The sequence below is a fragment of the Paroedura picta genome, chromosome 2 (genome assembly GCF_049243985.1).
Source record: "Paroedura picta isolate Pp20150507F chromosome 2, Ppicta_v3.0, whole genome shotgun sequence".
In the NCBI taxonomy this organism is placed as follows: Eukaryota; Metazoa; Chordata; class Lepidosauria; order Squamata; family Gekkonidae; genus Paroedura; species Paroedura picta.
The window spans coordinates 23,756,700-23,781,386 of NC_135370.1; the positions used below are offsets into that span (position 1 = coordinate 23,756,700).

The 24,687-nt window shown below is 44.6% G+C and overlaps 1 protein-coding gene across 5 annotated transcripts; it reads right to left on the reverse strand.

Annotated features, from left to right (window-relative positions):
* Positions 1-2,866: 2,866 nt before the first annotated feature.
* OSGEPL1 (O-sialoglycoprotein endopeptidase like 1) lies at positions 2,867-24,072 on the reverse strand. Of its 5 annotated transcripts, XM_077319456.1 has the most exons (10): positions 23,679-24,068; positions 20,379-20,512; positions 16,708-16,790; positions 14,588-14,838; positions 13,125-13,512; positions 11,225-11,429; positions 10,981-11,129; positions 7,621-7,751; positions 5,400-5,471; positions 2,867-3,014 (listed from the first exon to the last, which is right to left on the reverse strand). In XM_077319456.1, the coding sequence occupies exons 3-10, from the start codon at positions 16,720-16,722 to the stop codon at positions 2,936-2,938; spliced, it is 1,290 nt and encodes a 429-aa protein (XP_077175571.1). In that variant the 5' UTR covers positions 16,723-16,790; positions 20,379-20,512; positions 23,679-24,068; the 3' UTR covers positions 2,867-2,935. The 5 variants fall into 5 exon arrangements, with proteins under 5 accessions (XP_077175571.1, XP_077175573.1, XP_077175572.1 ...); XM_077319458.1 differs by lacking the exon at positions 16,708-16,790 and having other exon boundaries at positions 23,679-24,072; XM_077319457.1 differs by lacking the exon at positions 20,379-20,512 and having other exon boundaries at positions 23,679-24,069.
* Positions 24,073-24,687: the final 615 nt, after the last annotated feature.

A 24,687-nucleotide genomic window follows, 5' to 3' on the forward strand; every position in this document is an offset into this window, starting at 1 on the left:
AAACTGGCTCCTTGGTACTCTTAGGGGTTCCATGAATTGAAGAGGGAAGTGAGACAGCTGGAAGAAGACTCATGGGAAGATTTATTTCTTAGTATTTTGGAAGCCCTAGAGGAGCATTGCCCCTGTGAAGTTTTTGAGACATAGAGATGGATTTTAACACATAACTTGTAATATCCAGAGTGATCCAAAGCAATAAGAACATTAATGGTTGTCTATCTAGTCTTCTCTCCTTCTGATGTCATTCAATCCTTCCTTCTCATTCTTCAAGCTCATCTCAACAAAATCCATTTTTCATCCATCCAGCCATCGTGTAGATAAGAAAGGCTGTCCGACCATTCCTCCTCCCTTGTTCTCCAAGGTAAAAATCCATTTAAAGTGGTTGGGCAGTTCTGCAGTTTCATGTTTGCAGTCAAGGGGCTGAATCCCATGGTGACAACAATGAGGGCTTTCCCACAAATTGGGCATTGTAGCATGAAGCCTGCTGTATTGCAAAGCATGAGAGAATCGTGACTCACCGGCACTCCACACTTCGCGAGCTGTCTCGCATGTTTCTGGCTGTTTTTCCCGTTTTAGTCTGCCTTCCAGTATCAATCACTTTGGCCAGCCAATCCCCTCCCAGCATGGATGATTGACAGATGAACTTCCGGCAATCGCCGTTGTTTTTTTTTAAATAGACATTTGTTTAAATGCCTCTCCGCATATTCATAGAGGCACAGATAATCTTAGCCGAGGCGCATGTCCGCCTACTCGTTGCTCCAGGCGGTTCTCCATTTTTAAAAAGCACTTTCCATCCCCCGGAAGAAGGGAGAGGGAGATGGGTGCAAGGGTGGAACATTGGAAGCAGATGTAGTGCTTCTACACCTCCATACCTTTCTTTGGCTGGTGGCTTGCTGGTTGTTCACTGGGGGAAAGTGCTTTACGTTTGGTGAATCCGCTTAATGAGATTCCCCAACTAGCACTTTAAAATGGTGGCTGTAGCAAGCATTTTTCTGGCCAGATGCGGGAGATTGACGACGTCATGCAGAATGGCTGGAATATAGTGTCTTCACAAGGTAAGCATTTCACTATGTTTATCGCATGCAGAAAAGCTCAGTCTTCCATTCACAAGAAGTCAAGTCTGGACCCATCCCCATGGCTTGGATCCAACCTCCTGTCCTCTATATCCATGCTGCTTAATATCTCACCCCATGTTTTACTCTCATGGAAGTTCTCAGTTATCCTCTGGAAATACCAGTTTTGTTATTTATCCATTAGAGTACCTGAAAAATGTAGGACGGTGATGCTCACTCAGTGGCTCACAAGCCACGTGTGGTTTTTCTGAGCACCTTTTCCCAGTGTGGCACCTGTACCATGTTTCCGGAATTTGTGGTTGGCAAGTGGTTCCCACCCCGAAACTGCCACTGCTCAGGGGAAGAAAGAAGCCATTAGCTTCTCTGAGGTTCAGTGGCTCTTTTGATTGATGGCAATTGTGTGACCACTCCTCCCTGCAACCCACAGAATGTGTATTACAAGTGTAGAATTATCTTTATCATATAGAGTTACTAGAAATGTCTGAGCCGTCTTCAGGTTTCTGTCAATTCTGACAGCTAAGATTGTTCCCTAGTATCCACTGATAATATCTCAACAATAGCGGTATTGGCATTGTTATTGGTGATAGAAATGATCATCAAGTCACAGCCAACTTTTGATGACCCTGTAAGTTTTTCAAGGCAAGAGATTGGTTTGTCATTGGCTGCCTTTGCATATCAGCACTAGGCTTCCTCAGTGGTCTCCCATCCAAACACTAACCAGGACTGAACCTGCTTAGCTTCCAAGATCTGATGAGACTGGGGTAGCTTGAGCCATCCAGGAAAGGGCACATCATGTCTTAAAGCAGTTTTACTCAGTACACCTTCCATCTCAGCCTGTAATATAGACATTCAATGTTCCCTTAAATTCCCCCCCCACACACACACACACACAGTTTAGCGGTTCACATCCTGAGCAGCACAGAACTGCTGTAAACTTAAAATGGGCCATGAGCAAGGCAAGACCCCATGCAGCTCCAGATGGCTGCTAAGAGGGGCTTCTGGTGTTAATGAGCAGGCACTCACCTGCATAGTTTAGTGCAGTGGTTCTCAACCTTCCTAATGCCACAACCCTTTAATATAGTTCCTCATGTTGTGGTGACCCCCAACCATACTATGCAAGGGTTCTTTCTCAGAAATTAAACCAAAACTGACCAATGGCGTGAAGATCCATTGTTCATGATTGTATATAAATTGTGTTTTTGGATGGTACCCCCCTGGCCAGGCTGCTTGCCCTGCCATGACCCCTGTGAAAGGGTAATTCGACCCCCAAAGGGGTCCTGACCCCCTGGTTGAGAACCACCGGTTTAGAGGGAACACTGCATTCAGACCTTTCTCTTTTCCTTGCTCTAAGATGACATGATGAAAAGGAGGCAAGGTCTCCTACAATGCAAGAAATTGGGTAGAAGGCAGAATTTCATGTTGCACCTGATGAAATCCCCTCTGATATATAGGCACCTTTTACATACTGTCCTTTAAAGCAGTGGTCCCCAACCCCCGGTTTGGGGATCGGTACCGGTCCGTGGATCAGTTGGTACCGGGCCGCGGCTCCTCCTCATCCTCCTACCCCGGCTGCTGCCTTGGGGGCTGCCCTGCCACTCTTCTGCCGGCTCACCTTTGGTGCTCTCCAGAGGCCGCCAACAACAACAACAACAACAACAACAACAAAAAGCAACCCTCCGGTTATTTCAGAAACCGCATCAGCTCTAGGCTTCATTAATTCTGAGTCCCATACCACCAGCTACAAAGCATTGTATTTGAATATGTCGGCATAGAGACAACCAGTGTGGAATCCTCAGCAAAGACACACCACATGATTTTATGACAACAACCCTTCCTTTTCACAAAGATTTCAAAACTGTCAAATATCACATGGTCAGATTTAGTTTTGGTATTCGGATGGCGGCTTTTTCGACTTGCTTTGAGATGTCGATTCCGAAAGGAGCCCTGAAATGAAAGTAAAAGAAATCACCTTCCATTGTTGTTCCTTATTTCACGGTATTCTGATCCTGTTACAAACTCAGGGGTACCCAAATCAATAATGCTATGTCACAAGTAGGCAGGTTCTACACAGGCTATTTATTTATTTATTTATTTATTTATTTATTTATTTATTTATTTATTTATTTATTTATTTATTTATTATTAGATTTCTATACCGCCGCTCACCATAGCCTCGCGGCAGTTTACACATACAATTCTAAAACAATAAAACCCCAATAAAATCCCCATTAAAATAACAATCACATACTAACCAACAATGCGATGGCGACCATAATCTCTAATAATCCCTCCTTGTTCAGGGTTGGGCACTGGATCTAATCTAATGTAATTGGGAATTAACCCAGTGCCTCATGTCATCATTTTAAAAAATCTTCAATCCCATAAAAACTGAATTGTCATACTCAAAACAGTGGGTTGGATCCAAAAATGCGTGTCAGGAAAGGAAAAGGACTTAGGACAGTTCCACTTGTGCAGATATTAGTGCAAAGGTTCCAGACGCACACAGCGCTAATATTAATTTTATAACCCCAAAAAAATTAATGCGCAGATGAAGCAATGAAATGTACAACCAGCTGTTCTCATGACTACATTTCATTTTTTAAACTGTGTTGCAAGGAATGCTTTGTGCCAAGTCTGGTGCTGATGGAAAAGGTGCTGGGGATATACCATATAGTTTTAAGAACACTTTCCTAAAAGTGAACCCCACTAAACAAAATGGAAATGACATCTGAATAAACCTGGCTTGGGCATCCTCCCACAATCGGTTTCGCTTTGTGCAAGGAGTGGCTTGAGTTTCGGCCCTGATGCTGATGCAAGGGCTGTTGTGTATAACTTAGCCTAGGCATCGCCTTCCAAATCAGAGACAGTACAGCATAAATGATACTATTATTTATGATCCGTACTTTTTAGGAGCCCATATTTCTCGAAGGGGAGTAGGCTCTTGCCCAGCAGGATTTCTGAATTGCCAATGAAGATCTGATTGGCTATGCAGATTAAAATGTTTTGGTGGCCACCACAATATTTGTTTTATGACACCACTACTCTTCCCTATACTTTTTATTATTCCCACTTCTCCCCTGGACTTGGGATTCCTCTGTGTAGCTCCATCTCCAGAAGCAGCCATTTTGTGGCTGGCTCCGCCTCCTGTCGCAGCCATTTTGTATTGCCCTATGTCAGAATTCCTACTGTGCCAGCAAGCTGCAAAGGTTGGGGACTCCTGGTCTATGGCCAGTTGTTTTTAGGGGTTGGACTTTACAGCTTGGGAACTGAGAGCACCTTGGTGGATGTTCCATTCCTTCCCTTTCTGCAGGAGTCCCCAAGGACAAGGAACCTGATGAACTCCCACCTCCCTGGACCAGAGGAAAGTTTGGTCTGTAAAACTTGCACTGCCCTGAGAAGAGGATGTGGTTCCCACCAATTAGCTCCCATTGCCACGACCCCATCTCCACACCACGTAGCATCCGGTCACCAAAGACCCTCAGCAAAATGGGTAGGGATCTGTATATTCTATACTGGTTCGCCCCACTTTTGGGGGAGGGAGCTTTTCCTGAACTTTGAGTGCCAAAAGAGATGAGAAAAAAACAAAAAACCATGTACCTGTGCTGCTTGTGGTGAAAAATACCATCAAAAATACCATCAAGTTACAGCGGACTTATGGCAACCTTATGGGATTTTCAAGGTAAGAGATGTTCAGAGGTGGTTGATCACTGTCTGCCTCCCCATCGCAACCCAGTTTTTCCTTGAAGGTCTCCCAAATACTAGCTTGCTTCTGAGATTTATTATTATTATTATTATTATTATTATTATTATTATTATTATTATTATTATTATTATTATTATTATTATTATTATTATTTCTAGCCCACCACTCCCATAAGGCTCGTGGCGGGTTACAATGCATATAAAATCCCCAATAAAAATCCACTAATACATTAAATAGTTCAGAAGCTTAAAAACCCAAGCACAAAACCCAAGCACAAAACCCAAGCACTAAACCCGTGGTGGCGGAACCACAACACCTAATCCAGGCCGCTTGCATCGCAGAGGGCAAGGAGTCAATATTCACTTCACCGCCAAGAATAGCCCTGGGGGGGGGGGTCCAACTCTACCCTTGGAGTGCTGGCTTCAACCTGGCGGAAGAGCTCCATCTTACAGGCCCTGCGGAAAGCTGGTAAATCCCGCAGGGCCCGCAGCTCTTCCGGGAGCTCATTCCACCAGGTGGGGGCCAGGACCGAAAAGGCCCTGGACCTGGTCGAGGCCAGATGCGCCTGGTCGAGGCCAGATTGGGTTAGCCTGGGCTATCCAGGTCAGAGCAACTATGATACTCACTTTGGTTCGTATCTTACGTTTTCAGGGTTAAAGAGGACGCCCAATCCTGCACGTAGTCTTTCAATGCCGTTCCTAAAGAAAGGGTATTTGCGTAAATAAATAAACAATGTCATAAATGATAACTATAAAGAGAAAGGGTGTTTTTGTTTTGTTTTCTTCTTTCTCTGTCACTTTAAGCTCAATGCAATATTGTTGACCTAACTTGGCAACGAGCCCACCGTCAAGCTCTCCAGGGATTTCCGGAAGAGGCATTTCCAGCTCTGATACTTAACATCCTTTAAGAGAAGTCAGCGGTTTGAACCGGGAGCCCCTCTAAGCTTTTATGTTGAACCGTCTAGCCATTTATTATTTCCCTGTAGAAAATGGCAGGCACTCAAGATATACTTGCATCTTATGCAAGAAAGACATGCTGGTTCCCATGGCTGGGCTTCATATCGATTTACTGAAAACATTTCCATGCTGCCTTTCCATTCAAATAAGGACCCCAAAGCAGCGAACCTCAATAAAGTCAAATAGTTTCTATCGTAAGATAGCATTAAAATAATGTATATATACAAAATAATTTGATAAAAACATAAATGCACAAACACTGCTAACACTAAATCCGGAGAGGAAGGGCAATAAAAGTTATTGGGGGGTGTGGTAAACAAGAAAGTAGCAAAATATAGTCACACATGAAGGTGTCTCTGCAGGGTATCCTATGCAGAAAGTGTGTGCTGCCACCCCATGTAATTGTGTACGTCACTGTCAGGAAAGAAGCCATCTTAGAGGAAAATTCCAACTGAACTTTCATTTTGCGGTATTGTGACTTGACTGCCCCCCCTCCCCACAATCAACAGTTACTGGCCAAGGTAGCCTCCCAGGCCTGTTAATTTGGTCACACAGCTCAGCTGTAGAATCTGGGAAGGAGGGGAGATGCCAATGTCCAGAATATTCCATAGAGAATATTAATACATGAGGTTATGGCGGGCTTTTCTTTAAAGCATAACGCATGATGGAGTAGACATCTTTCCCCCCTCTTTGCAGTCCTTATTTCCCTCCACCTATCCTATCTCTGCTGACTGAAGATACTTGTATGCTCTGGATACAGTCTTCCCTAACCCCCGGCCTGCAGACCGGTACCGGGCCGTAGCGGGGGGGAGGCACAGGAGCCAGTGGGCGCAAACGCGCAGGCGCGGAGCTGCCACGCCTGCGCGTTTGTGCCTGCCAGTGCACCGGTGCCTCCCTCTCCCTCCCCCGGCCCGAAAAAGGTTGGAGACCACTTCTCTGGAACACCATGCTTCAGCTAGAAGCAAAATCAGCAAAATCTCAACTGTAAGAATTGTTAGTCGTTGGCCAATCTAACATTGTCATTTTTCTGTAGCAGTAGAAAAGAGCAAGAGTCTAGTTAGTAACACCTTAAATTGAGCAGTGATTCGTGAAAGCTCATCCCCTGACATAGATTTTGCTGGTCTTTTAAGGTGCTCCTCCTCTTTTAAGAAATTGTGCTCTTTTCTGCTGCTACAAACTACCGTATTTGCCTTAAGACTACTGGGCGTATAAGACGACCCCCCAACATTTCCACTCAAAATACAGTACTATGGGCCACTATGGGCAGCTATGTCTATCCCAACTGAAGTGCACCCGGCGTATAAGACGCCCCCCCCCCCACTTGGAGGCATGTTTTTCAGGGGGGGAAAGTAGTCTTATATGCCAGCAAATACTGTAATACAGCTACCAATCTTGTTTTTCTGTGCCTATGGACTGCCACTGAACTATATACCGTATTTGCCGGCGTATAAGACGACTGGGCGTATAAGACCCCCAACATTTCCACTCAAAATATAGAGTTTGTTACATTACATTACAGTACTGTGGGCCCCTATGGGCAGATATGTCTATCCCAACTGAAGTGCTCCCAGCATATAGGACGACCCCCCCCCCTTGGAGGCATGTTTTTCAGGGGGGGAAAGTAGTCTTATACACCAGCAAATACTGTATGTAATATTGGTAAAATCTTTTCCTGAATCTCTTCAAGAAAGCCTCTTTTGTTTTATGACGTTTGCCATTGGGAAGTGACTAGAACCAGGTTAAGCTTAGTTACATGACCACACCAAGGGAGGGCCAGCCTTGACAATCATCCCCAAGAGAAATCCTGCGTTGAGCAGGGGGTTGGACTAGATGGCCTGTGTGGCCCCTTCCAACTCTATGATTCTGTGATTCTAAATGAATCCTTGCTTACCATGCAATCATGACCCCGTTGTCCGTGCAGAGCCTGGGAGGTGGGCACAGAAAAGACCAGCCATTGGCATCAGTCACCATCTGCAGAGTTTTGCGGATATACTGATTGCTTGCAACCCCTCCAGAGGCCACCTGAAGCCAGTGTTGGGAGGAGACAATGTTGTCAGTTGAAGCATTCTGCGATCTCACAGTAACAAGAGAAAGAAAGTATCCTAATCAGCCAGTGCTCACCATATAGGGATGCCAGCCTCTAAGTGGGACCCGGGGGATCCCCTGGAATTACAACTCATATCCAGATTACAGAGATCCAGATTACTGACGAACATGGATGCATCTGAAGCTGGATTCTGTGGCATTTTCTCACACTTCCCGGGTTCCATCTCCAGGAGTTTCCCAACTTGAGGCTGGTGTCCCTAACCCCCCCCCCCAATGGCTGGGGTACCTGGCAACCCTATCATCAAGATACATAGAATAGGGTCACATTGTTAAGCCATAAGCTAAGGGAATGTTAAATAAATCAAAACTTTTCTGCAAGTGCAATCCTATGCAGCCAAGGACAAAAAAAATATTCAACTTTGTTTACAGCAAAACTAGGGTTTCTCAATCAACTTTAAATCCAACAGTATTATTTTGTAAAAGGAGGCATTAGCAGTGCTGTTCTCGCTAAAGTGAATATGCTTTGCCGACTTCTGATATTCTATTTTACAATTTTATATGGATACTTGACCTACTTCTCGTTTCAGATGAGATGCAACCATATACATCATAATGATCCATATCAAATCTCTTGTAGGACCCAGGGCTGAATCTGCACAGAGCTTTTATTCCAGTCCCAGGTCGATTAAATCCCTGCCGTCTACACTGAATGTAATTTCCATTTTTGATTTTGGACCGATATAAATTTTCCATCCGCAACCAATCTGATTGGGCCCCGGTGACCCTACCTTTCCCCCGTGATATCCAGGAGCGGAGAAAACTCAGTGTAATTGATCAAGCCGCTTTGAGGGTTCCCAGTATTAAAGCACAGATCTGTGTTTTCCCAGAATAATGTCCTCCCCGCTGATGTAGAGAAACAGTCTGTCCCTGATTGGCTGGGCGCCAGTTCAAAGACTTCCTAGTTCCTGGTTGAAAGATTTTCCTCCCCAGATTTATTTTTTAAAGGTTTAAGGTGACTGTGCTCCAGCATCTCAGACTTCTCTCAGCAGAGTTTTGCCTCATTCTGTGAGAGGCTGCTGCTGGCTCGGCTCGACACCCCACCCGCCCGCTCCATTAGGAAAGAGGCGAGCAGCCTCTTGCTCAAGTGCAGAAAGGTTTTTGTTTCAAGTCGGGAGGGGGGGGACAAAGCACAAAGACTCAGGTTCAAATCAATCTGAATTCTGCAGGATCGACGGCAGAATAAAAAGTGCATCAGCCCCCATCTCATCAGGTCTTGGAATCTAAGCAGGCCTTAGTTAGTCCTTGAGTGTGAGACCACCAGGGAAGTTCAATGTTGCTGCTCACCGAAGGCAATGGCAAAGCCACCTCTGAATGTCTCTTGCCTGGAAAATCCCATGACGGATCCTCCTCCTCCAATATGTCAGGGAAGATTATGGGGCCTGGATGCCTTAAATGGCATCAAGACTCTTTGGTCAAAAGAAATATGAAAGGTTTTCCTTTATACTTCTGGCTAAGGCAGCCATTTGAGCTTTTTAGATCTGCTTAAAGCTCTTAAAACTATTAAGATTTCGCTTAGTTCAGTGCAATAATTCTGCTTGGGTGACCAGGACGAAGTTTCGGCAGTTACTTGTGTGAAGTCAAAACTTACTGTGTTTTTTTACTTGTGCAAGATGCTGAGTAACCCATTTCTAGGCACTATCACCCATAGGGTATTCAATGTATTTATAAATTATTTGGATTTGGATGAGGGATCAGAGGGCATTTGCAGATGATACTAAACTGAGAAGAACTTGTGGCGTAGGGTGGTAAGGCAGCCGACATGCTGTCTGAAGCGCTTACCATGAGGCTGGGGCGACCCCAGCAGCCGGCTCAAGGTTGACTCAGCCTTCCATCCTTCCGAGGTCGGTAAAATGAGTACCCAGCTCGCTGGGGGGGGGGGGGTAAAATGGTAATGACTGGGGAAAGGAATGGCAAACCACCCCGTATTGAGTCTGCCATGAAAACGCTAGAGGGTGTCACCCCAAGGGTCAGACATGACTCGGTGATTGCACAGGGGATACCTTTACCTTTACTAAACTGGGAAGGGTAGCAAACACAACAGAAGAAAGAATCAGAATACAGGATGTTCTTGATAGGCTTGGGAAGTGGGCTAAACTGAATAAAATGAAATTCAATAGGGACGAATATAAAGTTCTGCATTTAGGTAGGAAAAACCATCTACACCAATATAAGATTGGAGATACTTGTGTTGACAGTAGCATGTGTGAAAAGGATCTAGGAGTCTTAGCAGACCACACATTGAACATGAGTCAGCAGTGTGACTCAGTGGCTAAAAAGGCAGATGGGATTTGGGGCTGTATCAAATGGAGTATCCTGTCCAGATCACGGGAGGTGATGCTACCACTTTACTCTACTTTGTTTTGGCCTCATTTGGAGTACTGTGTTCAGTTTTGGGCACTCCATATGAGGAAAAGTTGGAGGAACTTGGTCTGTTTAGCCTAGAAAGAAGACGACTGAGAGGGGAACTAATAACCATCCTCAAGTATTTAAAAGGCTTAAATATAGAGAATGGAGCAGAGTTGTTCTCTCTTGCCCCAGAGGGATGAACCAGAACCAATGGGATGAAATTAATTCAAAAGAAATTCTGTCTAAACATCCGGAAGAAGTTCCTGACAATTAGAGCGGTTTCTCAGTGGAACAGGCTTCCTCGGGAGGTGGTGGGTTCTCCACCTTTGGAAATTTTAAACAGAGGTTAGATACCCATCTGACAGAGAGGCTGATTCTGTGAAGGCTTAAGGGGGCGGCAGGTTGCAGTGGATGAGCGATAGAGTTGTGAGTGTCCTGCATAGTGCAGGTGGTTGGACTAGATGACCCAGGAGGTCCCTTCCAACTCTATGATTCTACGATTTTAGGGGGGAAAGCACTAGATGCTTTCTTGCACAATACATTTAGGTTTCTGATTGTCCATAACTGGATCCAAAATAAGTGCAGAGCCTTAGACTCTTGCACTCAGGGATATTTCATTTCCTTCATGTTAGTTAGTAAAGAATAATTCTAGCTAGGATCAAGATGTTCAGGTTAACCCCTTCTTGGAACTAAATGTATAATGGATTTGTTCAAAGGCAACTGAATGGCTTCCAATTACAGAGCTGAAATACGGGCTAAGGAACTATACGGAAAACACAGTATCCGACTGCACACTTACTAGATTTGCATTGCTCTGTGGTAAGAGGCCATTCCGTATGCAGAAGACAATGGCTCGGTGAGTCCGTTCGGCAATGTGAATTGCGGCAGCATGCTGAACTGCTGAAGCCAGGTCCGAGACACAGGACAAGAGCTGCCCTTGCTGAAGGCCTGTGGAAATCAGGATCAAGATGTATTTTCCCATTCTATGAGCAGATGCCCCTGTACAACCTGCTCCAGTCCTCCTTTTTGGGCGGGGGAAATACCTTCTTCCTTTTCCTTTTGCACAATCACTTCATCGGCGTTGGTCCTAAGCCCAGAAAAGGAAAAGTTGCAATTCACGTGTAGCTTCATGGGAGCCCTGAGTTCATAGCACAGCTTATTTCCTCGTTGAGCCATCTTTTCTATCGCTTTTCCGCCACTCAAACCAGAGCATTCTGGGTGCTGTTGTAAAGAAAGCCTTCTGGCTACCTAAGAAACAAACGCATCATAAAATAAAGACGTGTGACCACATACCACAAACCACAGAAGGAAAAGATCTAACACAGGGATATCAATGGACTGCCACTGCCACTGCCACTGCCACATGAAGGAAATGAAATATCCCTGAGTGCAAGAGTCTAAGGCTCTTCACTTATTTTGGATCCAGTTATGGACACTCCCAACACCCACCAAGTGTTTTTAAGAAAGTGGGTGGGGGCAAGAGGGGCGTTTGCCCAGCAAGGTTTCTAATAAGTCCTGGAAAGTTGATTGTCTGCGCCAATTTTCAAATACGTTGCTTTGACAGTGGCTGCCACCATAGCATGAGGGTCTCTGCTATGTGGCCCAAGTTAAGTTGTGGCAGCCATTTTGTGCCTGGCTCTACCTCTCACAGCGGTTGTGTCATGACCTCATGTGCCTTTCCCAAGGAAACCACTTGGGGGCGCCTTAAGCAAAAACACTTCTGGGAGAAAGCATAACGAAATCCCTGAAGCTGCTTTGTTGAATCTGAAGCAGATTACTGATACAGACATCAATATACTATTCTGACACCCCACTTACTCAGCATCACACTACATCCCATCACCCCGCAACAGCAAGGCTACCTCCCCCACCCTTATCATAGGAAAGGGAAGATTAGATTGTTGTTCCCAGGTGTGAATCCCAACCCTCATTTGAACACAGGAAAGATAGGTATTCTGGCTCACCTACTTTTCAAATGCTCAAACTTCATTGAGGAGAAAGAAAGCTGGATTAAACCGCCACTGGAGAAGAGGTTATAAATGTAAATCAAGATCTACCTTTTCTATTACGGGATGTGGACCCATATACTACCAGGTCACTTGCATCCTATCTCTTGGCAACACCCCATTGTTTTGTTTTCCATATTTGTTGTCATATTCTTGTTAAATTTTTGATGGGCTCCATTTCTCTGGCTTGAACGGGTTTATTAAACCCCCATCTACTCTTGGTAATTTATTTCTCCCAACTGTTCTCAGTGCAGCGTTCATTTCACTTTCTAATACTTCTTCAAAATATTCTTATCTGATGCACTCTACCATTGCTTCACCTTTTCTGTATAGTTCTGCAGTGTATTGTTCCCATCTTTTCTTTATTTTATCTTGTTTAGTTAACATCATTATATGCTGATCTTTGACTATGCTTTAAATTTCCCTTTGATTTCTTGGATCTTGTGGGAAATATCTCTGGTTATTTCTTTTTGTTGTTTTATTCTATTTTTATGTATGGATTATTATAATAGTTCTCTTTGCCTCTACGTGCATATTGCTGGAATGCTGGATTTAGATACTTGATTCTATTACTGTCTCCTTTTACTTTTGCTTCTTGTCTAACTTCAGCAATTTTAAAAATCTTATCAGTCATCCATTAAGGTTTTTCATTTCCTTTGGCTACAGGAATAGACTTTGCAAAGTCGTCCTACACACTATTTCTGGATTCAGCCAATAATTATCCTGGTTCCTGTTCACCTGAACTTAGGAAAGTAATTTTGTTCTTTACATGCACTTTTAAATGTTTAGGAATGTTAAGATTGTATTTTGGCACTATAAATATTACATGGGCCACCAAGGTGGGATGCAAACAGAATGCTGCAATACTTGCAAAATGAATACTATAAATAATAACAATTAGTATTCTTGACAGATTTACTCATTTTAAAAGAATTACCTTATCCAACATGTCCCCTGGAGCAATGTCCACTGTTTGTCCAAGAAGAAGAAAATCCGAAATGCCACGTGCTACCGCTAGTATACAGTGACCCCCAGAGAGCAAAAGTACCAAGAATGGAAATTCCACTTGACTGATTGCCCTAATAGTCAGTGCATGAGCCTCCATGTGATGGATGGGGATAAATGGTTTCTTATACCTCTTCACCAGTTCTAAACTATAGCTTAATCCAACGCCAAGGCTTAAGGCAAGTCCAGGCTTCACAGTGGTTGCCACAGCTGAGAGGTCATCCATATCAACTCCACTGACAGAGAGTGCTTGTTGTACTATCCGTGCAATGTTCTCCTGGTGAAGCTGCTGTGCCACAGGAGGAATAATCCCACCTGTCCTAATCAGAAATAAGATTCTTAATATTGACATTAAAGCTCTTTGGTCCTGTTAAAAATAAATACAAATGAGAAAACAAATGCCCTGAATAGTTCCCATCCTTTTCCCAGCCTCTCTTTGGGGGGCTGTTCTGCACATTCAGCCCTCCAGATGCTCTTGGTTCAATGGGTCCCTGACAGTCTGACTCTGGATTTACTCATGGCAATGAGACTGCACGTCTGTCGCAGATCAAGAAGGATGGTGGCATCTCACGGACGTTTTCCAACTTGTGACACTGGGATCAGCTGGAGATTTACAGAACCAACCTGAAGCAGTCATATTCTTTCCCGAAGAGGTACCACTTCACGACTACTGTTAGGGTCCCAGAAAGTTTATTAATTGCCCAGTTTCGTGTAAATTAGAAGGGTTAGAACAGAGTCCAGTAGCACCCCAGAGAACAACCAGATTTTGAGATAAAGCTCCCTTTGTCAGATAACTGGCACCTATTATATCAATTCTGATGATTAAATGATTAAACAAACTTTAACTTTTGGAAATTCCTAACCTGGTCTCTAAGGTGAGTACAGTAGCACCTTAGAGACTGTATTCAAATTTAGTTCCAAATTGACACAAGAGAGCATCTATTGTTCCATTGTCCTGCTTATACAGACATTCATAGCAACTTGATTGATCCACTCCTTAAAAATTTTCAGGACACCAGGATGTGGATCGAGCAAAAAAGCTGCTAAGTGATGAGTTCGCCCAAGTCACAACTCAGCTGCCTAAGTTCTGTGCTGCTGCCATAAAAATTCGATGCTCCAAACTAACATCGTTTTAAGTTCTATTTTACGATTTGTTTTAAATTGTGTTATAGTGAATGACCGTATTTTTTCGGTCTTTTATATACTGACTTTGTGTAACTTGGTCTGAACGACTGCAATAAAGTTTGACTGACCGGTTTTTATCCTACCACAAACTTTTAGAACAGGTTTATGCTAGAATAAACTCTAAGTGTTTCCCCCCCCCCATGGCAGAAGACCCCTCATTTTTTTTAACTTGAATAGCATTGGAAACTACTTCCACTCAGATTATCTTACTTCAAATGCACTTCGCCTTGAGAATGCAGTGCTTCGCCCAAAATATTGCCTGTTTCATCCATCACGGCAGCCCCAGTATCATCACAACTAGTTTCAATTCCTAGAACTATTTTGGTAGAAAAGCATTTGCCAAATTGGCGGGCAAGCCTTCTCAAATCGTTATTCCAGCAACATTTAGTAGATTTTGAAATCACTGTTCCAACATCGCTCATAGGTGAATATTTTCCCAAATAGACATGCCGGTAAAGCAACTGTAAAAAAAAAAAGAGAGAGAGTTAGTTTTTAAAGTCTATATATCATGAATAAATAGAAAACCATAAGCACTGCTCAAATCTTCATTAGTCCAGTCTCTTTCCTTCCTTCCCAAAGATTGCAACTGTTTCCGCACAAGGAATATTTTCCTGGATGGCCTCCGTACGTAGATGAGTTTTAGAACCCCCTCCTCATGACATCACCAATATCCCAAGACTGCCCAGCAGACTGGTCGAGATTCAACCATTTTTAAAGTGCAATGCGGTAAACCCAGGAAAGTGGATTGATGACCCTCTATCGTGCGTCCCAGTGGTGAGCAAGCAGTGAGCAACCAGGGCTATGATCATATAAAAGGGGAAATGTGCTATAGTCTCTTGAGCATTGTCCTGCCCTTGCACATGCCCTCACCTCTCCATTTCCTGCCCGCTGCTTCCAAAGAAGCCTCTTGACCCAGGGCTGGTGGGTGGCACCATGAATGTGGCCGTGCTGGACCTGAGCACTGCCTTTGCCAAGCTCTTCAAGTCCCCTGCCTCGTCTTCCTCACCCCCCCCCCTGGACCCCACCGAAAACCCCTTTTGGACAAGGACTGAGGACACGAATTCCCCTCGGAGAGGAGCACCGAGCGCCAGAGGAGTTATGGCGGCTGGTCTTGTGCGCGTGTCTTTGGGTGCGTCCTGGGGGCGGGGGCTGATCCCAGTTCCTCTTCCTGCTCAGCCATGAGAGCAACAAAAGTAGGCCCAGATGCCCACTTGGATGCAAGGGCAGCGGGGGAGGGGATATTCCTCAGGCCTAGCAGCAAGGGGGGCAGGGGGCAAGAACGTGGACTCTTGACAGACCCCGCCCCCTGCATAGAAAGGCACCCTATACATTCTTTAAATAAACTCATCTGCTGTGGAAGAAGGAAAAGGACGCAGGTACAGCACAACACTGAAAGAAATATGGCTTATGAACAATGGAAAACAATATACTCAATTTGCATATACATAATTCAGGCCCTGTTCCACTGGAAAGGAGTATCCATGTTAGTGTGATCCCAGAACAAAGGAGAAGGTAAGGCCCCAGAAACAGGTTGGAAGGGGCAGCGTTAAAAGAGAACTTTTTTTTTTATGCAGTCTTCTTACTTACCAGAAATTGCTACTGGAAGTGCCCAAGGACAGCTCTAGAATTCCCTGGAAACTCTATGATAAAACCACAGAGTTGTCAATGATTCCTAGAGTTACCCTGGAAGTGCCAAAAGACAGCTCTAGGAATCAACAGAAATTCAGGTGTAAAACCATGTCATTTCTGTAAGAAGTTATGGTAAGTACACCTTTTAATTCCTCCCCACTGCTACTCTGAGAGGTGGTGGGAAGTGAGACCTGGGTGTGGGGATCGGGGAGGGGGGCAGTACTATAACTGTGAATCAGAAATAAAATTGACTGTATTGTTTGGAGGGTCAATTAGTTTAATCTCCTTAAAATTAAGAAATGATAGGAAAACTGTTTTCTTTTCAGTGTGGTGTGGTGGTTAAGAGCGGTGGGTTCTACTCTTGTGAGTTGGGTTTGATTCCCCACTTCTCTACATGTAGCCAGCTAGGTGACCCTGGGCCAGTCACAGTCCTGATAGTACTATTCTGCCTGAATAGTCCTGTCAGAGTTCTCTCAGCCTCACCTACACCACAGGGTGTCTGCTGTGAGAAGAGGGAGGGAGGGTGATTGTAAACTGCTTTGAGACTCCTTCGGGCAGTGAAAAGCAGGCTATAAAAGCCAACTCTCCTTCTCTTTCTCCTTTGATATAACTTAGTTCTGAGATAAAAAGAAATTGGTTAAGTACTAAGAAGCAAAAAGAAATGGTCTCCCAATCCTACAGTGAGGATAACAATTATTTACCTGTTTTAAAATCATGGTGTCAAAACAGCTCTCTGGTATCCCTTTTATAGTTTCCCAGTTTAAGATTCAGATCTCATAACCTCCTAAGGTACAGAGTTAAAAAGAAAGCACAGGCATTATTTCCTTTCATGCATCACCCATTCCATTTTAAAAGTCTGTGTTTCTTGCAGGAACAACCATCATGTATGGTTGGCATCCAAGGACAACATGTAGCTGCTTTCGGTCCCCTAGAGTTGGAGTCAGAGTAGAATTGTCAAGTCCCCCACTGGGAGGGGGGGAGCACAGGCAGGCCCATAATTACAAGCCTCAATGTGTGTGGTAACCCCACAACTGTCCCTATTTTCTGATACCTGTATCTGGTAAGTTTGAATGCTTTTATTGTTATTTTAAAGTGGGGTTTTATGGATGCTATGTAATTTTAACATCATGAGCCAGCTTGCTGAGAGCAGCGGCAAATAAATCTCAATAGAAAATAAAATTTTTATTGTACTTATAACTGGGTTTTTAAGCTCTTTGTAAGCCACTCTGAGCCCACTCTTAGGTGGGATTGGCAGAAATCTAAAGTATGAATGAATGAATAAATGAATGAATTAATTAATTAATGTTGGTGTCTCTTATTTTCTTCCTATCTTTTGTGGAATGTTAAAATATTTGCAGGGCGATCCGAAGCGGAGTTACTGTCTATGTTGCTTTTACAGTCGGTCTTCAGGGTTCTACTCTTTATTCAAACATGCTGGAAATTTAAAATAATTACCACAGAAAGCAGTAAAGTGGAAATATAATAGACTGGTAGAGGAAAATACCCAGAAGTGCAAACCAGAAAAAAAATCCCTTGGGGGTGATTCCAGCCTTCCTCTATGTAGCCTTGCTCCAACGGAAGAGCTATTTACATAAGCTGAGGAAAAGCTTCATATTGGAGCCCAAGGGAAAGTTGGGATATAAATATTCAAACAAATAAACAAACATGACTCAGTTGAGTGATAGTTCAGGTGCAGGATTCACCTTCATTACTTTCAGGCTGGGGAAATCAAGGTTCAAAGACATTTCAGGGAAAGCAAATTATTTTCTACCACAAACACAGCTGCATTCCTTTCACTGTTCTATGAACAAACAAAACCGCAGGCCCTAAAGGCAATTCCTAGCATTCTGCAGGAAATAAAACAATGAATCTGGCCGAGAAAATAGTACATACAAACAACAGGCCCAAACAATGACTTCCAAAGGTTATTATCTCATGCTCGGGGGGGGGGGGGGGAATCAACTTTGAAAAGGTGCAAATTAAGTTCGGGCATTGCCACACAACTAAGACGCACTTGTCAACAAATTATAAATTAATTTCTACAAATCTCTTGGGCACCACAGTTTAGCTATACGGTTCCGATAGAGCAAGAGTTTCCAGCCTTTTTGAGGTACCAGGACCTTTGTAATTCCAACACGGCAGTGGGCACAGCTATGAAATGGCTGACACAGGAAGCTGAGCTAGCCATAAAATGGCTGGTGTAGCTTCCGCTCAGTCACACAGAGATGGTGTTTATTCTATGGTGACAGCAGCTGTCAAAGCAACTTTTATATTAAAAAATTTCACATCCAATTAGACACCCTTCTGGGCAGAAGACTCCCCTGGCCCCACACACTTTCTAAAAACACCTGGTTGCCTCCAGCAAAGGTATCAGTGGGCACCATGTTGGGGACCTCCATTTTACAGCATTATCGCTATCAACATAAGACCATAAACTGATGTAGAAAGAGACTAGATGTTATAACAGCAGTGAGAATAACAGGCTTAACACTGGAAGAGCTTCTGAAGCAAATAGAACACATTTAAGAAGTCTATCCATCAAGTGGATACTTTCTTGTACTCAAGAAAGGGTCAGAGCATGAGAGCTACAAGGAGAAATTCAGTTCTACACAGTATCAATATACGCCAGTTTGGTGTAGTTAGGAGTGCGGACTTCTAATCTGGCATGCCAGGTTCGATTCTGCGCTCCTCCACATGCAGCCAGCTGGGTGACCTTGAGCTCGCCACGGCACTGATAAAGCTGTTCTGACCGGGCAGTGATATCAGGGCTCTCTCAGCCTCACCCACCTCACAGGGTGTCTGTTGTGGGGAGAGGAATGGGAAGGCGACTGTAAGCCGCTTTGAGCCTCCTTTTGGTAGGGAAAAAGCGGCATATAAGAACCAACTCTTCTTCTTCTACTACGACAGAAGAATCTTCTCAGATCAATTTTATTACAGCATAAACCTTGGAAGCTCCCAACTAAAAACAGCGTTGCCAACTTCTAAGCGAGGGAAGGAAATCATGTGCGTGTGTGCAAGAGTTAAATTTTTCATGTTATATGATTGTATTTTCCTCCCATGTAATCCACCTTGCATCTTGGGTTAAAATATTGGTAAATAAACAATAACGTGTAAATAAATAATAAAGGAAATAAATGCTGATGGGCTAAGCACCATTGTACTTATTTGCCCTCCCAATAAAAACTGTCTGGCTGGTGTCAAAATCATGTCATGCTTTTGCCATGTTATGTCATGTCACACTTGTATTATGCCTTGCCATGCTACATGCTATGACATTTTATATTGTATACTAGCCTTAAAGCCTGTTGTAGGAGAAATACAGTGGGCTCTTGTGGCCCCCCCCCCGCGGGGGAAGATGGTTCCCCTCCCCCCATGGGCCAGGAAGCACTCAAGCAGCTTCCAGCCTAAGGGGGAAGGGCAGCCATTCCCCTCCCCCCATGGCTCCTGGCGGGCCAAGAAGCCCTCATGCCACCTTGCAGAGGCTGCGTGAGAGCTTTCCAGACAAAGGGGAAACGGCAGCCACCCCTCCCCCCCCCCGTGGCTCCTGGTGGGCTGGGAAGGGCAGCCATCCCTCCCTGCCAGACCTACTGCAGGCCTAGGGTGGCTAGGAGTACAATGATGGCGGGTTCGCCAGAGCACTCCTGGCCAGGCTGGGTGGGCAGGCCCTGTCCGAACTGTGGTCCAATTGGGAAGCGCTTTATGCCTCCCGATTGGGCCAAAGTCTGGGGTGGGCAGGCTCTGTCTGATCTTCAGCCCAATCAGGAGGCCCTCCACCCACTCTCCGCCTACCTATCCCTTAGTTTTTTATATTATACAGCAAAGCTGTTACAGATTTTTGCTCTCTGGTTTGGTTTATTTCGGCTCTGATTTAGCTCCTGTTAATAGCCATTCCTGCAACAATATCTGTTTACATCTCATCAAGGTTATAAAATGTTCTTTGATCTTCAGCCACACTGATCTCTTGTCACTGACTAGAATAGGTGTGAATGGAGCTAGCCCCAGACTTCAGCTTTCTAATTCCCTACTGTGAAGGACCTGGGAACTGCCATCTTTCCCAGGATACTAAATCCCAGCAGGCACCTTCACGTAGAGACTGTCTGTACGCCCAAACCATTCGGTGCAGGGAGGGGCTGGGCAAAGTGTAGATAAAGGAGGAGTTTGATTTGGATCTTCAGTCTTAGCAAACTTTCTGTGATGTGTAATTTGTTATTCTTTCAATAAAGAGTTTTCGTTTTCATAAATGATACCTGTACACTGAGAGTAATCGAAGATTCTCACACGTAAGGGCCTGGGCTGACCCCAACCAGATGAGTGATGTGTGTTCTCAGCTTGCAGTTTTATTCTGGCACCTGCCTTCTGTTTGTTTTCTCACCTGCTCTCCTCTTGAATCTCTTGTCTTTTCACTCCTGAATCCAACAACAAAGCCCAAGTCTTACTTCAAGTATATGAGGACTACTGTCTTTACCATTGTGAAGGATGTGAGGTGCTTTGGAAGACCATTTTTGCCTGTAAAGCAAAATAAGAATGAACCAACTGGGAGGAATCCAACTCCTTTTGGTGCTCCTGGACTCAAACGTAACGGTTCTAAAGCAGGGTAAGGATTTGAACTTGGTGACGAAGATAGCTTTGACTCTCAGGAGCTTATACCCTCAAACTCTTATTTGTCTCTAAGGTGCTCTGGACTCAAACCAAACTGATAAGAGGCAACTTTATTATTTTTTTTTTGAAGGGACACTAACTTCTGGTATGCCCTGACCTAGGTATCATAACTGCCTTCTCCATAGGTTTGGGAAGACCCATTTATTACGCTATAAGTTTTCATTCATCAGTGATAAAACGGATTCTGGCCTGCAATAGGTTATACCAAAATGTATTTGTTAGTCTTTAAAGCCCCCCAGGGCCTTTGGCCTTTACATTATAACTATGGTTGCCAACTTCCAGGTGGCACCTGGAAATCTCTCACCATTAAAATTGATCTCCAGACCACAAAGATCAAATCCTCTGGAGAAAATGGATGCTTTGGAGAGTGGCCGCCAAGGCATTATATCATGCAGAGAACCCTCCCTAAATCTCAGCTTCCTCAATCTCCACCCCCCCCCCCCCAAATATCCAGGTATATCGCAATCCAGAGCTAGCAACCCTAGTTGTAACAGAGCAAGCCACTGGAATACCATTTCTTTGTTTTTAGGTGTGTTCATTTGAAAATGCTGCTACTGATTGGCTATTCTTGTGTCCCAGGTGTTTCTTAAGCTGCTTAGAGCACGCCTGGAGGAGGGGAGTGTCCTTAAATGATCTCCACAGCTTTTGCTCCTGGCAGGTATTGCTGGGGCAAACTGACCCTTCAAAACTGTGTAGATTTGGCTCATTGATGAATTGGAATGTTTTGGGTTCCTCTCAAATTGCCTCTGAGGGGTTCCCTTTTGGTCTGTTTTCCATGGTTAGTGTAGAAATCAGACCATGTGGTCAATAAGCATGGGTTTCTTCTGGTTAAGCTCTAGCTAGCTAAAGAGATACACAGGATTAGTGCGGGCTAGATATTTTTTTCATCCAGACCAGCGGTCCCCAACCTTCTTGTAGTCGGGGCCCGCCTCCGAGGGTGGGAGAGAGCCGGCAGCCTGGCCGCAGCAGCTGCATGTAAACGCGCACGCGCAGTTGCAGCACATGCGCGTTTTCGCCACTAGGTGGCGCTAACGCGCATGCGCAGAACAGCCGCACGTGCGCGTTTTCGCCAGCAGGGGGCGCAAACACGCATGCGCAGCGGCTCCGCGCGTGCGCGTTTGCATCACTGGCATGCCAGTGGTCGCACCTGCCTCTTCCCCCCCTCTCGCTGCGGGGGGAGGGGAATGCAGGCGCTGCCGCTGGCAGCCCGGTACCATGGTCTTAACGGCCCGGTACCGGGCCGCGGACCGGGGGTTGGAGACCTCTGATCCAGACTACCAGCATGTACGTTACATTTGATTCCTACTGAATTAATACTTCTTTGAAATTTTATTGGTCTTGATCATGCTAGAAATGTATCACCTTCCTGAAAGAGTGACAAGACAAGGCATGTTATGACCTGAAGCACGATCATCTTTCACCAGATCTACTCTGGTCAATGAGGAAAAATGCAAACATTCATGTTACGTTGAGACCGTTAATTTACAAGATGTTTACATTTCATCTTGAATCCAGTGGCACCTTTAAACAAGTGTATATGCTGTTGTTCTTAAAGGAGCCACAGGATTCAAACTCTCTTCCGCTGCTTTGGACCTACACAGCTATCCCCCTTAATATAACTGAAGTAAGTTGATACAGCTTTTCTTGAAGTACAATAACATGCACCCTTCCAATTCTGTAGGTATAGCTTTTTTTTAATCACTCTTGGAGAGCTAGTGCGGTATAGTGCGGATGGAGCATCAGACTAGAACCCGGGTTCGAATACCCAATGTATTTTGGAAGCTGGGCTGACTCTGGGTGATTCTGAGCAGGCCACACACAATGGTGGGCACAACCATAAAATGGACACTACAGGAGAAGAAGCACACACACTGTAAATGCAGATATAGCAGACAAGAAAAATATTTTTTAATGCACCAGAAAAGAGGAGAAAGATAATAAAACAAACACTATGGAGGCAGCTTGTGATGAAACAATGTTATTTTAAGCTGCACAGACGATCAGACAACACTAATCGGAAGCCTTCCTGGGCCACAACCACTTTTTAAAATCTTGTGGCAGGCACCAGCGCACCCATATACTTGGGTTAGTCACAATCGTGATAGTGCTATTCTCACAGAGCAGTAATATCAGGGCTCTCTCAGCCTCCCCTCCCTCACAAGGTTCTCTGTGGTGGGGAGAGGAAAGGGAAGGCGACTGTAAGCCGCTCTGAGACTCCTTCAGGCAGAGAAAAGCAGCATATAAGAACCAACTCTTCTTTTTAAGAGTGGCTCATAACAATTTCCTTGTTGCTACTTGAGAATCCCTCCTCCTGCCACCATTGCTTGTAGCTTTTCAGGTGCTCCTGGACTCTGGCTCTTTTCTACTGAACAAGTAAGTGGTGACTCATGAAAATTACTCCCCTGCCACAAATTTTGTTAGCTCTTATGATGTTACTGGATGGATCCTTGCTCCTTTCTGTCTGTTACACAGCCTCATTTTGCGGCTCATCTTGATCTATCTTCCACTGAACACAGTTGGGCTCTTTCTCCCCCTAGAAAAAAAGGCATTCTTTTGCTATTTTGTTCATGGGCTACAATTCCCATGAGCCCTTTTCTTCTAAGGCAGGGATAGTCAACCTGTGGTCCTCCAGATGTCCATGGACTACTATTCCCTGCGTTTCCTGGCAGGGGCTCATGGGAATTGTAGTCCACGAACATCTGGAGGACCACAGGTTGACTACCCCTGCTTAAAACGGCTTTCTTGGCTGACCAAATTTCGGGAGATGCTAAGCGAGCGACCCTCAGCATTTACTACGGCATGCAATGTCCTTAAACTGCGGTCTTTCTGCCCAGCACGCAGCGCTACTTGAGAGTATTTGTGTATTATTCAGGGAGCCGGGCGTTCTGATTTATATACATTTATAAATATATAACTTTATATATCTATATAATCGCTTGGCTGCTCTACAAGGCCTGACTCTCTCAGGCGCCAGAGAAAGTTCCAGCCCTCCGTCCCCCCCCCTTTCTTTTACCTGTCACGTGGTTCCCCGCTCACTAAAGGGACGTTAAAACGAACCGCTTCTTTCGCGTTCCGGTTCCACTGGAGGGATGGGGAAAGCACGCAGGGGTTCGCGCGCCGTCGACGGGGGAGGCGGGGAACCACGTGAGCGACGGCGAGCCAATGAGCTTGGTGATCGGGGGCAAAGAGGAAGCGAGGCGTCGCGGCCGTGGGAAGCGGCAGTGGGGGAAGCCATATTGGATGAAGGCGTCCTAGTGCCCTCAACCAAGATGGCCCCCACCCACTGCCTTTGTCCCCTTATGGCGGGAGTTTGTCAGCTCTTGCCTTCAACCTTGCTATTGGCCTTTCTCTCAGTGAAGCCCAGGCTTCGTCACACTGTTATCAACAGCAACTATTGGAGTAAAGTTTGAGCCCAGACCAACAAAGGTTAATTCTGGGTCTCAACTTTTGGATTGCGTGCACCCTTCAAGCTGCATACAGGCACACTTCAAGAAGTCAAAAAATCGAAATCAAAATGAGACAAAATGTATTATAGTCCTTTTTTTTCTTATTTAATGAATATCTTTCTAATTTTCAACTTATCGGTATCCGTTAATTTCCGAACTGGCAACCAAACTGTTGAAAATTAGTTGTATATTCATGAAATAAGAAAAAAAGTACTTTCATACATTTTATGCCACTTTGATTTTGATTTTTGATTTCTTGTTCATGGGAAATCTACGGTGTTCTTCTATTCTACATGCACACTTCTGCATGCACACTGAAGCTCAAACCCAGAATTAACCTTAGTTGGCCTTTAAGGTGTCTCTAGACTCCAGCTTTGTGCTATTGCTTCAGATCAACTTTGGAGAAGCACAAGAAAGCTTACAACCAGAATAAAACCTTGTCAGTCTTATGAATGAATGAATGAATGAATGAATGAATGAATGAATGAATGAATGAATGAACGAACGATAAAAATAGTCTCTTGTTGCAGCCCTTTTGTGTTTGTACCCACAGCCTTTGTCAGAATTCCAAAGATG

Excerpts from the sequence above, each read along its gene's own strand:
- OSGEPL1 (XM_077319457.1), bottom strand. Across the intron at positions 11,130-11,224 it reads GCAAAAGGAAAAGGAAGAAG|GCCTTCAGCAAGGGCAGCTC; the intron begins GTATTTCCCCCG and ends TGATTTCCACAG. Across the intron at positions 7,752-10,980 it reads CACAGAGCAATGCAAATCTA|GTGGCCTCTGGAGGGGTTGC; the intron begins GTAAGTGTGCAG and ends CACTGGCTTCAG.